The sequence below is a fragment of the Bombus bifarius genome, unplaced genomic scaffold (genome assembly GCF_011952205.1).
Source record: "Bombus bifarius isolate JDL3187 unplaced genomic scaffold, Bbif_JDL3187 scf7180000009243, whole genome shotgun sequence".
Classification (NCBI taxonomy): domain Eukaryota; kingdom Metazoa; phylum Arthropoda; class Insecta; order Hymenoptera; family Apidae; genus Bombus; species Bombus bifarius.
Window position 1 is genome coordinate 4,264,259 of NW_022884989.1, and position 16,214 is coordinate 4,280,472.

Sequence of the window (16,214 nt, forward strand, 5' to 3'; positions counted from 1 at the left end):
TAGAATAGAAAAACGTGCCAGGAAAAGCAGTATACATGGGTGGCACGCGATATCGCACCATGACGAGGCGAACAATGGGTCCGACTCTGCAGGCTGCGAGCGCAGTGCCCGTTTTATACATGCGAAGAGAAGATCGTGGCGATTAGACGCGCCAAGGCCGCGTTTACTCCACGATTTTCCTCGCGTCATTCGTAAGAAGTATCGGCAACGCAGCGATAGATCGTTGCGACCATGCTAGGACGCGTGCTTTCAGTCGAGGCGCGGACGCCGTTCCGTGTTCTTCCTCTTCTGTGTTTTTGTCCGAGCTCGTTTTCGTTTTTTCAGCACGAACGGTCCACGTCGGCGGCCTTTCTCTTCGGAGATCCGATCCAGTGAGTCTACGACTGTCGAGGTGAGTTCCTAGATAAAATACACTTTCCACGCTTAATCTTTGGATAGTTCACGCGGTCGAGAGGCACGCGTTTATTTATCGGTCAACCGGAGTTATCGGAAGAAATGAAGTTTTCAGTTTCCGTAGCAGTTTCTCGGCAGATTTTCGTAATTCGGTTTGTGGCTGATTCTTTCAAATTGTGTGATTTAAAACAGGTTGGAAACGGAATGCTATTTTGTAATTGTTTCGTTATCGTTCATAGAGATGTGACTTCTTTTTCATTATAGCATCGGGCCGAACATGACGAATGAAATATGGTCAATAATTTTGATTAGAAATAGACCACGTTTGAGTGTATCTTGTTCGTTGTTTGCCATGTAACAGATAGTTATAGAAAGAAGTATAGAACGTATGAACGTAGAAATTAACATATAAATGTAGAAACATCTGTATGAAGAAACGCAAGTTTAGATACGTACATATAAAGCTCAATCTATAATTTCAATTACGTTGCTAATAACATTGGAAATATGTATTAATAGCGTACATGTAGTTGCAGGGAATTTTCAATGTAATTATCGTTTCTCAGCTACGAGAGTGTAGAACAAAGTCCTTCTTAACAGGATATATTTTTAATTATCTTTACATAATCAAAACATCAACAATCGGTACTAACTAATCTTACAAACGACGTTACGTTACTCTGTACACACGTTCGTCCAATAAAATCAAAACGAACTTGTAAAACCGATTTCTTAATCGAATCGCCAAGCTTCGTTTGTAATTCATACTTCTCACAAGTTTTCTGTATCAAATTAAGACGAGATAAAAATCTGTGCCCCGGTCACGATTTCAAACGACCGACGACGATTCTCCTCGCTCCGGACATCGTTCGAGGTACCCAAAGAATTACATCGAATTAAGTTCTCTGCCTGCTCGAACAGCCTTTTCCTTTTCATTATAGTACAAGAGTACCGGTACCTTCGTTATCGCACGGCTATTTTTACACTGTCGCTTATGCAACGAAAGATTGGCCATAGTTTTCTGCAACTAGGTCCCCGAACGTGCCCCGTTTTCGATACAGTTACGCGTAAACGCGAGATTCGCGTGATATGCTCGGTGTATTCACTCGAGCCGCGAAAGTGGAGCGTATCTGAAAGTGTGCCGGTCTGCGTCATCGACAGGCGTAATTATATTATGATAAACACGGTTTCACATAACCGTTAGATAAGTACTGGTATGTTTTTACCGAAAACTTACTTATTATTTGTCGTTAGTGCCGTTCGGCTTCACCGTAAACAGATAGTATTTGTGTATCGTTGATAAAGAAATCTTCGGTATGATATTTTTACGATACTATTATTACTACTCGTACAAAGTATTCAACGACAATTATCGAATCTACGACTCGAACAGTACGGATTATACATGTTTGTATCCCACTCGCATATTTTCCCATTTACGTACGAACGTGTAAATTTGAATGGCGTTTCAACATTTTCTCACGCGACTCGTAATCCCAAAGTCTATAGAAACGTCGGATATTTTCTTCAAATTTTACAATTTTATACTGCGTATCAAGACTCCTTCGATCTATATTTATAATTTATTGCATTTTTAAAGCATTCATAGGTATATTTGTTATATATTCTACGATAATTGTAATCGCAGCTGTCAGAGCAAACGGAGACACTTCGTGGTGATATAATTTTAAGATCAGTGTTGCGGCACATTGTTTTCCTCCGCTTATTTGCGCACATCTTTGTGTTTTCATAGCAAATCCAACGTTACTCGATGTTAATCTTCCTGCAAACGATTACGTATACCGCAATCTCGTTTCCCTATCCGCATTTATTAGTATTTTTTACTGCTTTCATGCCGAATTACAATGCCGTAAAAAGTTTCCTACGTTATGTTTATAATCCATGAAATCGAATTTTTCTCGCAAACGAGTTACAGGCAAAAACGAACATACGACGGAAGTTCTTTATCGATAGGCTTACACTGTTACCCGATGTTTATACAAACATCATATTTTTCAAACGCATCTTCGCGGAGTCTAGATCGATGCAATTATATTAATAGCTTTCCTTACATCACTTATATTTATCATTAAATCGTCGGTGTGCAAACGCACTTTAGTTTTATCGAATCGTAGCACTTACGAGTGTCGTTGAACTTCTCATTCACGATAAGCCATTCATGGAATTGAGCAGAATTCATGATAAAGCACTAATTCACAATCCTTTCCTTCTGCACCATTAGATTTTCGTGTAGATCGTTTTCTTCTGCAATACAGTTTCATACGATCATCCCCAATCGATACGGTTTGACCCAATTACGTTGCTAATTTCTACACAAAAAGATTTTTGATTTTCGGAAGGAAACACGAGCATAAAATTGGAATGAGAAAGAACGTGCGCGAAGAGCAATTTCTTCATATCTTTCTTCGTATTTAAGAGGTATTTTTAATGGGAAAAGTAGATAATCAGGTCAAAAACAACTCGAAACGCGTTTAATTTGCCTCGTGTTAAATTACGATACGTTTGCCTCTTGTCATAATATCGACATTTCGCTGCTCCTTGTTATCAAAATTTGATATGCTTACTCCGAATAAGAGAATTTACAAATTTACTGCGGTATGATAATATTTATTGTACGAGTTCTGTAAAGTTTGATTGAATTTTCTCAAAGCTCGAGTTGGTTTAGAATACTTCAAAGACTCTCGGACAGCTGTAACATAGCAGAACTGTAGCAATAATCGACTCCCTCGATCTTGACAGACGTTCACTTAATCAGTGGCTTCATTGATCGCGCTCGTGCTTACGTACTGTCATAAAAGACACGATTTTCCGCGTGTTTGAACAAATAGAAGCTGAAAGAAACGTAGAATCATGTCGCGCAATTAGCAGTGAATCACACGCCGTGCATTTTAAACGATCGTAGGAGCAGTTGCGTCGAAAGACCAGCTCAGGTCGTGTGGAATTTATCGTTTTTTCTTCTAAATCGAAGAAAAGAAGCTTAGTTCGTCTGAATTTTGAAGGACTCTATCGCCTATACGATACATCTACTATCTTTGAAAACTCGAATATTTTATTATCCTTACGAAGCTAAATGATATTTTCAAACTTCTTGTTCGATAGTCATTGACGTATCGTAATCTTGATCTTTCAAGTGTTAAATTACTTACGATTTAAAGACCAAACCCACGCATATGACTCTTACTAATTGTAAAGGTGAGTGGTTGAATAGGCTGATAATTTTACAAAAAGTGACAACATTACTATGTACGTAGAAAATGTAGCGAAAAATGCATAAACCACTCCGATGAATTATACATAGCAATAGACTTTTTCACTTATTTAAATGTTGTAGAAGATATATTTAAAGGCGATGGAAACGCTTGCAGAAAGACAAGGCAGTTAGAGATGGACAGAATTTTTGTTGGACTTCGATGAACAAAATTCACTGGACGTTCAGAATTTTCTGGACTCCGAAGGATTTTTGTAAACTTTCGTTTCGAATTTGTTTGTTCATTTCATCGCATTCGTTTGCAACATTTTACAACGTTGCAAATTAAACTCTTTCGTGCGAGTCATAACGAATAGGCTGTTAATAAACTCCATCCACGATCCATTTTCAAACTTAGATCGAACCTCTGAAACAAACCAGATATAACTGAAATTAATTAATCGATCTAGCGGAAATCAAACGTTTTACCTGATCCACCACAACAACTAACTGAACGTTCAAATGATGATATAATTTTTTAAGAGAAGCCCTTTTTAACCAGCATCTTCTAACAACAATTTTCCAACGAAGGCGTTCTAACTACTAAACATTAAAGTAACAATATTTTTTGACATTTTGAAACGCTCTAATATCATCCGTATTTGTCTCATTTCCACTATAAATATATAATAATTCTTCCCACGGCAGAAATCAAACGTTTTACCTGATCCACAATAACAACTAACTGAACGTTCAAATGATGATATAATTTTTTAAGAGAAGCTCTTTTTAACCAGCATCTTCTAACAACAATTTTCCAACGAAGGCGTTCTAACTACTAAACATTAAAGTAACAATGTTTTTTGACATTTTTGACATTTTATATTTCTCTTATTTCCACTATTAATATATAATAATTCTTCCCACAGGTGTAAGGATAACAGCCAATTAAAAATGACAGACCAACCACCAGGCAAAGGGCCGCCAAGTGCCATTATGCTGGTCTTTTCAACCCTCACACACATCCTCCTATTGGCGCCAGTGATATACATTTTGGTTTTGGCCTTTGGAAAGTACAGCTTCTTCTCGTGGCATCCCATTTGCATGAGCGTCGGAGTAAGTAGCCAACTTGGCCAACGTTAATTGCACAATGGAATAATTAAAGAAGCACGTGGATCAGGAATGTAGGTGCTTGACTCCTACGTTACATCGGTAACTCGATACGTTGAAAATTACATTGCACAAAAATTAACGGTTGAAGCAACAGGTTGCTTCTTATTCGAGAAGAGCAGTCGCTGCAACTCTCTTGTTTAAAGTCGACAAACATCCTGCAGCAACGAATGCGTTTCGTAATGCCACGGTGGCAATAAATCTTCTGTTTACACGCTGCAGAGTTACGGAAATTGATGTTTCTCAGTTTCGAAGCGAAGCTTAAGAGAGGAAAGCTTCGCAACTTAATTCTCCAACGTCTTATGCTGCAATCTCGTTCTAGTTGACGAAAATAGTTTTAACTTTTAAGAAAATCTTTAGCATAAAATTGAAGCGAAAAGTTACGCGTTATATCGATAACGTTACTTCCATATTTTCCTTAAGCGTCAAATGCTATTTTCCATGAAATTTCACTGCACACTGTACTCCTTTATCTGCAAGTTCAATAACGCCAAACGAAGTAAGACAGCTAATTGTTCTATTGTTATTCGATATTAAACGAGAAATAGAAGAGTAGCTGTTCGCGATATACGGCTGTTTAGAAATAACATCACGGCGGTATCTTTACAGGACGAGAATACTAAAATGGAAATTCTCATGCAGTGAAATTTTACGATAGCACCTAGTTAATTTGAGAAATTGAAGAAATTTCTTAGCGATAGAAAAATAAAAATAAAAATGTCCCGAAGAACGCCGTGTTTACCGATTTGAAAAATCATCGATTGAAATGAATCCTTTTGATATAAGTTTCTGTACAAAGGAAGCTGTCGAAATAGACGTTTATAGAAAGTGTGGAATATGAAATATCATCCATTGGGAGTAGAACGCGGAAGACAGTTTATGTGGATAACCGCAACTTTTTCATTTTGGTGATAAGGCAATTCGTATTTCACACCAACTGCATAACGAAGCATGTAATATGTCATACAAGTTGTCTTACGATGTGTTTAAAATATCTTCACGACTAATTACAACATCGGCGTACGCTGAAATCATTCGTTTCATATTTTATTTGCGATGAGGATTAAACATTCTTCTGTGAAACACAGAATCACAGCCGTGATTCATGGGACTATTAAAACGTCGCGGGCATCCGATCAATTTTCTCGTAATTATTGTTTTCATGGTTGCAAATATCCTGGCGCGTGACATAACGCAAAACTATCTAATATCATACGTATAGAATACTATTAATTAATACAACTAATTAACACTATCAGTTAATACAATACGAATACTTTCTTGTACGACTATACTTAACTTGTTGTACGATTATAACAAGCATGATAGCATACGCACGTAAAATATTAAACGTAATTTTCCACGACATTAATGAAAGAACAAATATGGTGAAAGATATCTGCAACTTACAGCATTGTTTACGTTTCCAAAGCTAAAAAAATAAAATGATCGTGTGTCTACCATTCTGAAGAGTTTTGTATGTAAAAGACATAAAATCCTAGACATGATTAAGCGACCTTCGTCCAAGTGTCTCAACTCTTAGATCATCCTCGTACTTGGAAGAATGCTGAGTTCTGCTTATTCGCAAGTGTTCCGAACAATGTTCTTAAATAAATCAAATACAATCGAATCTGGAGTATGCAGTATGTTGGTAACAAATAGAAAGTAAACTTAGCAAAGATCTGCGATAAAAGAAGAAAAGGAAGAAGAGACGAAACCACCCAACTTCATTGATTAATCTAATTACTAAGATTCTTTTTTCCTTTTGTCTTTCTTTCTAATGATATCATGTCGATTCATTATCTCCTTAAAACATCGTAGGCGTGCACACTTGTACATCCACCGAATTAAACGGTGAAGGAATCCACCGTTGACCCAGATCGACAAATTGGTTGCAACATTCTCTGAGTAAACTAAAACGATCGCTATTTTCTCTGTCGATTGCCGTCGATTGCTGTCGATTGCTCTGCCTATCAAATTCGTCAAACACTAAGGCTTCGTGTTAGAGCTCGTCGTTAGGCCGAGTTTATGACACGGCCAGGAATAATTGCTATTTTTGAGAGTTAGGACATAGCGCTTCTACCATCTGGGTATCAACATTCAGATGGTGCACTAACACAGTAAGTGATGTAAATGACGTAACACTATAAATTGAAATTTTAAGAAACACGTTGACTGGCACGATGGTCATCGCGTTACTAAGCTTTTTAGAACGATTGAAACAAGATCATAAACCTAAACATTTTCGACAGTGCGAATGATTTACATAACGCTGTCGGAAAAAGTGGTCAAATGCGATACAATAGTTTGCAAAAATTAAATGTTTAATGATGTACTACATTTCAATCTAGGACCGTCCTCTAAAAGACTCTTTGCGACTCCCTCCCGCTATACAAAACATTCCTCATAACTCAATGAAAACATGTTAAAAACATAGATATTTTAGAATATAAAACTAACTAAAAGTAACGCCTTGACAGTCACCTAAAAACACTTCGCAACTCCGTTGTGGAATCTGGTACCTAACAATCTCCGCTAAATCTACTCAAACCCTACGAAACTTTCCACATGATCGAACTGACATCCATTCCCATAGCAAAACTTATCTGCTCCCTTTGTTCCCATACAAAAATTCTTTAAATGCCAATCGATTAAGTAGCAACTTTTTCCTCGATACAGGTGGGTCTTCTGATAACCGAGGCGATATTCAGCGTTTCCGGTGAGGCGTATGTCGGCTGGAAGGTGTCCAGGGCCAACAGAGTAACGATTCACTGGATCCTGCACGCCACCGGTCTAGCATTAGTATTAGTCGGACTGATCATCATCGTGGTCAACAAGAACAACAACAACAATCCGCATTTTGTCACGCCTCACGCGATCCTCGGATTGGTCAGCATTATCTTGGCGTTTCTAACAGCCGCGTTCGGCATCGTTACCAACAATTCCAGGTGGCTGTATCCGCGTTTCAGGCCGGTTCTTCTGAAAATCATGCACGCGTTCGGTGGTATCATAGTCACGGTGCTCTTGCTTGCGACGTTGATCACGGGCACGTACACGAAATGGTGGCCTGGTGGCTATACTGGAAGAAGCTTGACGTTCACAGCGTTCTTCATCGCGGGTTTCTTCATCCTTCTGAAGCCGGTTCTAGGAGCTGTTTCGAGAAGCAGAGTGGTTTTCGGTCCGCCACCTGCTACCACTTAATTACTCTGTATAATATCGTATATTATTATAGCAAACGTCTACGTACCGTAGCAAAGGGAAACAATTTCAACGCTTTTATCCAGGATCAACGTACCTTCGACAACTTGACTACGAAGGCACAGAATTTCAGATTTTCAAAGCCAATGAAATACGTTAAAGATTTATGAAGTACATGGTAAACGTGATGTTCGTACTCGTCGATGAACGAGAAAGATCCTCATCCTTTTTGCATATGCGATAAGTATAGCGAAGCCTGAAGTAGATTCAAGAGCATAATTGTGTTCAGAGTTTGTTTGTAGTCTGTTCAATAAACGCGATTTATTTGCCTTACGTTACTCTAGATTCGATCAGAGATCAGCATAGCAATAGAGATCGATCTATAAAAATATTCTTATCGGATTAAGTATTTCGTGTCGATTACATTGACATAGATAAGAGGCTTTTATCGTGTCACGTAGTAAGATAAGATCTAATCGAGTTAATTGCTACAATTGACTTTCAATCGAAACATCGTAATCGAGATCTCTATACTCCAAATAGTTTTATTTTTTATGATTTCAAAATCAGTAACAAAAAGAGTATGTATTTCTCGTACGCGAAGCAGGAAATGTACAGGATTTCTGACGAAGAAATAATTATTTTCTAAATCGTTCATTCTGAATTATTTATCATTCTGTTACAATGTCAAAGGGTTAATCTACTTATAATTCAGACATTCCGTCCTCCAATGATTGTACAGCGATTACGACAACCATTTTTAAAGCTAGATTTAGATAATTTCTTTAATTCCTAAGATGTTCGATACTTTTCAAATATCCAGCTACAAAACTCTATTGATGCTAATCGTAAAGTTCAAAATCAAGGCTTAAGTTAAAATAAACGAGTGATAATTTAAATTCGAGTAAACCATGTTTAACCAGATACTCGTAGAATTATTCATAAATGAACGACAAGAAAGATTTGTTATACCTCGGTTGTGTTCATCGAACAGTTAACATGCCAAAAAAGAAAAAAAAAAGAAAAAAAAAAGAGAAAAAGAAAGAAGGGAAGAAATGAAATGTTCATATAATAAATGCACCAAAAATGCTTGTAAACTCACCTGGCAAGAGAGAAACGTATATTTTTAGATATATAAATAAGTAGTACATATAAGAAACGTTTACCAAAAAGATAATGCAGATTTGTAATATTAACTTATTAAGATATTATATAGTATCGTATAATATTATTTAAAAATAAAGTATATATATATTAAAATAATATTTGCTTGGACATTTAACATAAGATTATTAAATAAACGAATAGAGAAGACAATAGACGCGGTGGCATTATCGTCAACCATATATATCAACACTTTATTAATTACACACGCATCATATACATATATATATATATGTATATATATATAGAATTTACATAATGTATATATCTTCCGCAATGCAATGTACATGTATATTAATACAATTTCTTATCCTCGATATAATCTCATCGTCTCTTATATATCGTGTTTTTTCCACTTTCTCTCGTCTTTCCCCTTAATTTCTCCTTTTCTTAGACTAACTTTTAAAATTTCTCATAATCGTCAACGTACGATAAACATCCGAAATCGAACCTAATCACGCGTAAAACTGTCCTCTCGTAATCTATTTATGTGGACAACGTTAACGTTGTGCAACAACACGTAATGTATTGTACACATATATGTATGTATGTACATATGTATACGTATTTGTGTTTGCGTATTATTTAGGTGCAAGTTTATTTGATATAGACAGAACACGACTTTGGATTTTTCGTTTAAATTGCTTTGTCGCATTCCTTCGGTAGCTTCACTGCCTTAGATGTTACATGCATTTGATCGTGCACTCGTCTATACGTTTCCCGTGTGCCTCTCTGTTTCATTGAAAATATACAATTTGATCGAGGTATACGTTAATTCTAGTGAAAACAATAGGATCGATCGAATTAACTAAATCTAATTTAAAAAATTCTAAAATTTTTGATAACATGTATGTGTGTTACGTAATCAACTTGTAGAATATGTAAAAGCAACATTTGTAAACATCAGTTGTAAATATTCGCAATTTTCTCTTATAGAAACGTCGTTTTCTGTGTTCGTAATAGTTTTAGATTTGAAATATTTAAAGTCTACTAAATTAAAAATTTGTTCGTACGTGTGATTTATCCAAGCGCTAAATGCAAAGATAATTAATCAAATCCAAGGAAACAAATCGTAAAATCTGAAATGTTTGTATACGTATCTTAGAACAATGGCAACGTACGTGAAATTTTTATGATACAAAAGAAATTCTCTTCTTACACGTACATTGTGTATAGCGTCCAATGGCAGAAGAAGATTAACGCGAATAATGCGATATCTTATAATAGCAGAAATAAAGCCTGTAGCAATTAAGAATTTCTAAAAATTTGATAAGTAATAGTATAAAGATATGTCAGCATTTTTTATTGATCAGTAGTATAAACTTATATTAACAAAATCACATGACAACAAGGAAATTGTAAAGTACCTTATAATGTAACTCGCAAAAATGAAATAAATATGAAGATTTACAAGAATTACTTGAAGAAATGGAACTGAAAAGGTTTCTGAATCATAGGCTGATTTTAAAGGTAAACACTTTTACATTGATATTATCTGAGAGACACGAGTAGCGTATCAGAAGCAAGCGTATTAAAATTGCTTCTCTTCGTCCAGAATAATTTTCCACAAATCGCAGTTTTAATGCTACTTCTTCAACATCCAACGATTTTCCATAGACACATGCTCGCCAACGTACAAAAATCTGTCTTATTAACGCGAACGAATATTAATCCTATCGTTTCCCATAAAACATAACGCATCTGCTACCGCCTAACACTATCCTCGCTCTCGAACGCTTTTCTCTTTCTCGATTAGCTCTAGGACACGTTACTTTGTACTGTTCGCTCTATTGGTTGCTCTTGGTGACGTAAAATCCGAAACATTACTCGGTAACCCTGAATTCACGCATCGAAATCCTCGCACGAACGATCTCTGCAGCAACTTAGAAACGAAATAGCCAAAGGAAGATTATTTTTCAGTTCGAGTACTTTGAAACGTAAATCTATTAATCGATAAACACTTACAAATCATATTAAATATCAAATATGATTTTATTGGAAATTATACACAGGGGATAGTTGCAATTATTTTCTTCTAATTATATTTAATTAATGAAATGTACAAGCCATTTAAACCATGAGACTTTATACTTTTCATTGTAATAGCAAACAAAGTTACCGCATCGTTACCGATAATTCTACGTCACCGAAATCTTAACCCTATCTAGGACAGTCGACCACGTGGCCTGACCGGTTTAAACCGGCAGCTAATGCTCTCTATTTATTAATTTATATTATTTAATTATTATTATTATTCATTACTTTTGTATATAACATAACTCTTTTTATAATAATAAATATTGTTATTGTTGTTGTCAATAACGCGCTAAATCTTTTGTTTAAATTCCTTTTTAAACCTGCATTAGATTCGCCTATCTAGCCTAAGGACATTAAAGTTCTGTCGAATGCTTATCTATCAGTCACCCTTTCTTCCCACGAATCCCAAGCACTTTATATCTTCTCTTTTCTCTCGCGATTGTTTCTCCGTACTCTTTTTAATCGCATTTCTCGAGCTGGCAAAATCTGTCCATCGATCGAACAATCGTTCGTCAGGGTTCCCTTAAACGAAGAATTCTTGCTTCTTCTTTTCTTTTCTTTTCTTTCTTTGTTTCTTGATTATGTCTCGGATATGGCTAGTTGGAGTGCGTTTCTCGCGTTCCTATCGGTATAATTTCGTTTCTGTCTAATCTGAATATATCAGTACGTGTATCTTCATTCAGATTAATTAAGTTACTTGAATTTCAAGAGGACACTTGATGGAGAATAAAGGGATCGTGTTTATGAACGTACGTAAAAAATATCGATTTGTAATTAGAAACGTATATGCATAATAGAGAGATTTTATATATACGAAATATAACGGAATATAAAGTTTAGAAGAAAAGGTATCGGTACATATCAGTAAGTACTAAAAAAAATCTGCAAATAAGATTACATCACTTAGCAACTATTATTTTTTTTTTCTTTAAGTCAACCAACAACTGGAAGGTCTCGAGTTTGTTTTTAAAACCTGAAAGCATATTTAATTCGTTTAGTCAAGTAAATTCATTCGTACCGGTATGTGAAATATTGCAAATCATTTGCTATCAAGAAATTTCGGTAATAGATGAGAACAAGCATAGAAATTCGAGTAAAATAGATGAGAATTCCAGGCTGGTTTCGTATTACTCGAATCGAAATTTGTTGAATCGAAGTAACTTGACTAATCCAAACGAAGCTTATGCGGTTAGTCTAATGCTTCTTTCCATTAAACGAACAGTAGCGGAAATATTTCGTTGAAAAGGAAATGAACGTTTCATCGAAAACAGACGGATCTTAATACAAACGATAGATTATTAAAATCTATGATACTTAATGGATAATTGTATACTTGGTATTTTGATCACCGTGTTTTGTACCTACTCGTATGTTTGTAAAATGGAGGATCGACAGGATTTCGGGCATTCAATTAACTGAAAGACTAACTGGGATACAAAGTCCTGGGTTTCGGTATTTGAATATGAATCGATTCGATAAACTTTCATTGTCTTCAATGCGAAGCTAACGAGCCTCGATTGGATACGAATTCCGATCTTGGGATTCGAATATCGCTCTATTTAATGTTTTTTTTTTTATTTTTTACTTTTTTGCCTATTTTCTGTGAAGCTCTGAGTATTAACAACGACTAGATTCTAAAATGTTAATTAGGTCACCGAGGATTCATCTTGTACGCCAATAGTGAGAATCCTCCTCCACTTGTTCATCCCTTTGAGCAAAGGATTAATGGCAAAGGACGAATATTTACTCTTAACGTCCACTTTCATTACTTACAAACCATATCGATCGCAGATATAACGAGAACTGCGATTTCTTACGAACGAGTCGTATAGTAGCAGGAGGCTTCGAAATTTTCATCGTTTGCAAATTTCATGTTTACGTAAAGCTCGTGAAACTTATTCTAATGAAAACGGTTTGCTGAAAATTCCTGTAACCACGAACCACCGTGTAAAAAAAAAGACTTTTAAGAGGCAAAGTTTCGCGGCAACTTGTATTTTTTCCTGTTCGTTGAATTTAACGTAAACAACAAGTCAAAGGATTTTAAAACGACACTCTAATTTTAGCTACGCTCATTTTATGCACAAACGAAAAATACTTCGACGAGACCAATCAATTTGTGATAATAAAAATTGTGTACGTTACCAATGAACGCGAACACGTGGACCGTTAAGAGGACAAAAAGTGGAGTTAGGCCCTTGTTACTCTAGAAAAGTACACTTACACACACTTTCCACACTTTTTTTCGTCGTGTTCACTCACTCAACGAAACGCAGCGAAAAAAAAAAAGAATCGCACCACACAGATTCTCACGCGCACGGATATGAGTTAACACATTTTGTATGTCTGCCTTTTCGTAATTTGAACGCAGCGAGATTTTTTTCTATTTTTCTCGGCTTTAATGTCTAGTTAAATTGTTTCGTGACGTTTGCTCGCTCAGAACCTCCCTCTTTCTTGCGGTATATCAAACGATGAATCGTGTCGTGTATTTTTTTATTATTTTCTTATACTTGTCTTTTGTACACGTAATATAATAAACTATGCGACGCGTACACCAGTGTACAAGCGCCTATAAATATAATGTAAATATTTAATATACAATAATGTGTATAATATACTATATATGTATATCCTGTAACGTGTGTATATGTATATGTGTATATGTATATACATATATACGTAAAGTATACCGATAAATGTTATACATATGATACAGCTAACAACACTTTACAAACGGGGTCACATAAAAAATAAAGAATCACGATTTCTCACGTTTATTGACTGCATATGTACGCGCGTGTCCGGTGTACTTGCGAGACATCACTGACTTAAACGTTTATTTTATAATTCCTATTTTTAGGAATTGATCCGAAACGCTTTTCTCGCTGAACCGTGAAACGACACAACCCTCTCCTCTTTCCTCCTTCTTCCCTCTTCGTTCTAAACACCCTTCCATCATCTCACTGTCTATGGTTCACACAAAAATAAATATATATGATATATATATGTATATATACGAATATATTATATTATATATACATATACATATATATATATACAATACACGGTTTCTTCTTCCTCTTCATTTTCTTCTTTTTCTTCCTCTTCTACACTCTACGGAACAAGCGTTCGATTCTCAGAAGCACGCAGAACAGCTATTAGTCTAATAGACTAGGTGAAACCCTGAAAAGTTTACGCAGCTGGAAAATAGATATTATAATTGATAACGGGAATTGGAGGCGTTATACACGCGGAAACACTCGACAGTCGATCTACAAGAAAATAGAGTTCTTTTCTTTGTCTTTTTAGGTGTAACAAGGACAGATCAAGTGTTCGTCGTCCTCCAATTGTGGACGCGATCGAATTGCAAGTTTAAGCGGGCGAAGTATTCGTTGGCCGAAAATATCGTACGTAAGGGATCACGACCTTTTAATTTCTGTTTTCTTCTTTTGTAATTTTGGAGAAGGAGCTTAATATGTGCATATTTAATTTCTATACAATTAATAATAATATACTTATTAAGTTTCTATAATAAGTATGTATGTAAATATGTAAAAGAAAATTAATGCAAAACTCGACGAAATGATTTGTAAAGAAAGAAACTAATAGGATTACAAAAAGCTCTAAACGTACATTATTTATTACTAATATAATGATTTTCTCAATTAAGCCTTCTTATTTTCTGCCAACCAAAATTATTTAAAACGAAAGCATCGATAAATTTTTTAATGAGAAGTTCGTACCTATTTTGGTATATATTTTTCATCTTGTCTTGTGTAAAGAGAAATAAAAGTGACTTAATGGCTTGTGTTATCCCCTTTACAAATATGGCTACTACCTATCTATATTAATAGCAAAAAATAAAAGGAACTCCCCTATGTTTCTAAGCTCAGTTTATAGACTACAGAATTAAACTATCGAAGCAGCTGCTTCTCCCTGAGTCTCTTAACCGAAATAACTTCTGCGTACAACGATCGAAAAATATAAGCTTTTAATATACAAGCCAAGCAAATAGTCGACCTGCTTATGCTACATGTGACAAATTTTAAGATAGAATCGAAGAAAACGCGATTCCCTGTCTAACGATATTATTAGCTAGAAATTGCGAAATAATTAATATTTGCAGAAATTAATTTCTGAATGTTAAAAGTAATGAAACAAATAATGAATTGAATATAAAAAGTAACGGTAGCCACGTCGATATAACAAATAATTATAATTCAATAAATTTTCAAGATATGGAAGCTAATATAAATTTTAAAAAACTTGTAAATGTTACATGTTACTTTTATTTACTCTTTTCTTTTAGTATTTCAATATTAATTGCACAAGAAATTATCCATATTTATTGCTCAACAAATTATCCAGCCATAAATCTTTTTGTAGTACGTGATCCTATCATTACAATATCTCAAGTAGCGTAGTTAATTGTTTATCGACACCTGCTTACCCTGTTCAGAGACTACATCGAAGGGTAAACGTCGACCATTAACTTTACTATCCACGTCGAAATATGCAGAGCGGTATAATTCGCATCGTATCATCGAAACCTTTGTAAGTAATTGTCGTACTTCGTCCGTTTAAATTCGACCTCCCACTTCCGATCATATTGCGTACATTATTATAACGACAAATAATTCTCTTCTATCGCTGAACATTATATATCTTTGACGCTCAACAATTTAATCCTTTAAGCATTGAACCACGATATTTATTGACTCTTTGTAAAAGCTTCAATCTTACTATCATCGCTATCGGTAACGATAATTTCTAATTTAAAAAAAGTCAATAAAATAGATCATCATAGTTATGAATTATTCTTCTCTATTTTCAGTCTGTGAAAATGGAAATAAGAGTGTTCAGCTTCGATAAAATGTCATGTTTATCAGTCGTTGGAGATATCGAAAGAAGTAAACCAAAAGCATAAATAGATATCTGAATCACTTACGCTATCGTACGCTTAGTACGTAATTCTCTTACGTAATTAAAATTCCCAGAGATTTTCAATCTCACTTTAAATTCCATTGCTACGATGGTGGCAACGCTG

General features: G+C 35.3%; 1 protein-coding gene across 1 annotated transcript; it reads left to right on the forward strand.

The window, feature by feature from the left end:
* Window positions 1-234: 234 nt before the first annotated feature.
* Window positions 235-9,212, forward strand: LOC117214675 (cytochrome b561 domain-containing protein 2-like). Its single transcript, XM_033460888.1, has 3 exons — window positions 235-391; window positions 4,531-4,717; window positions 7,451-9,212. Exons 2-3 carry the CDS (start codon window positions 4,556-4,558, stop codon window positions 7,970-7,972), a joined length of 684 nt encoding a protein of 227 aa, XP_033316779.1. The 5' UTR covers window positions 235-391; window positions 4,531-4,555; the 3' UTR covers window positions 7,973-9,212.
* Window positions 9,213-16,214: the final 7,002 nt, after the last annotated feature.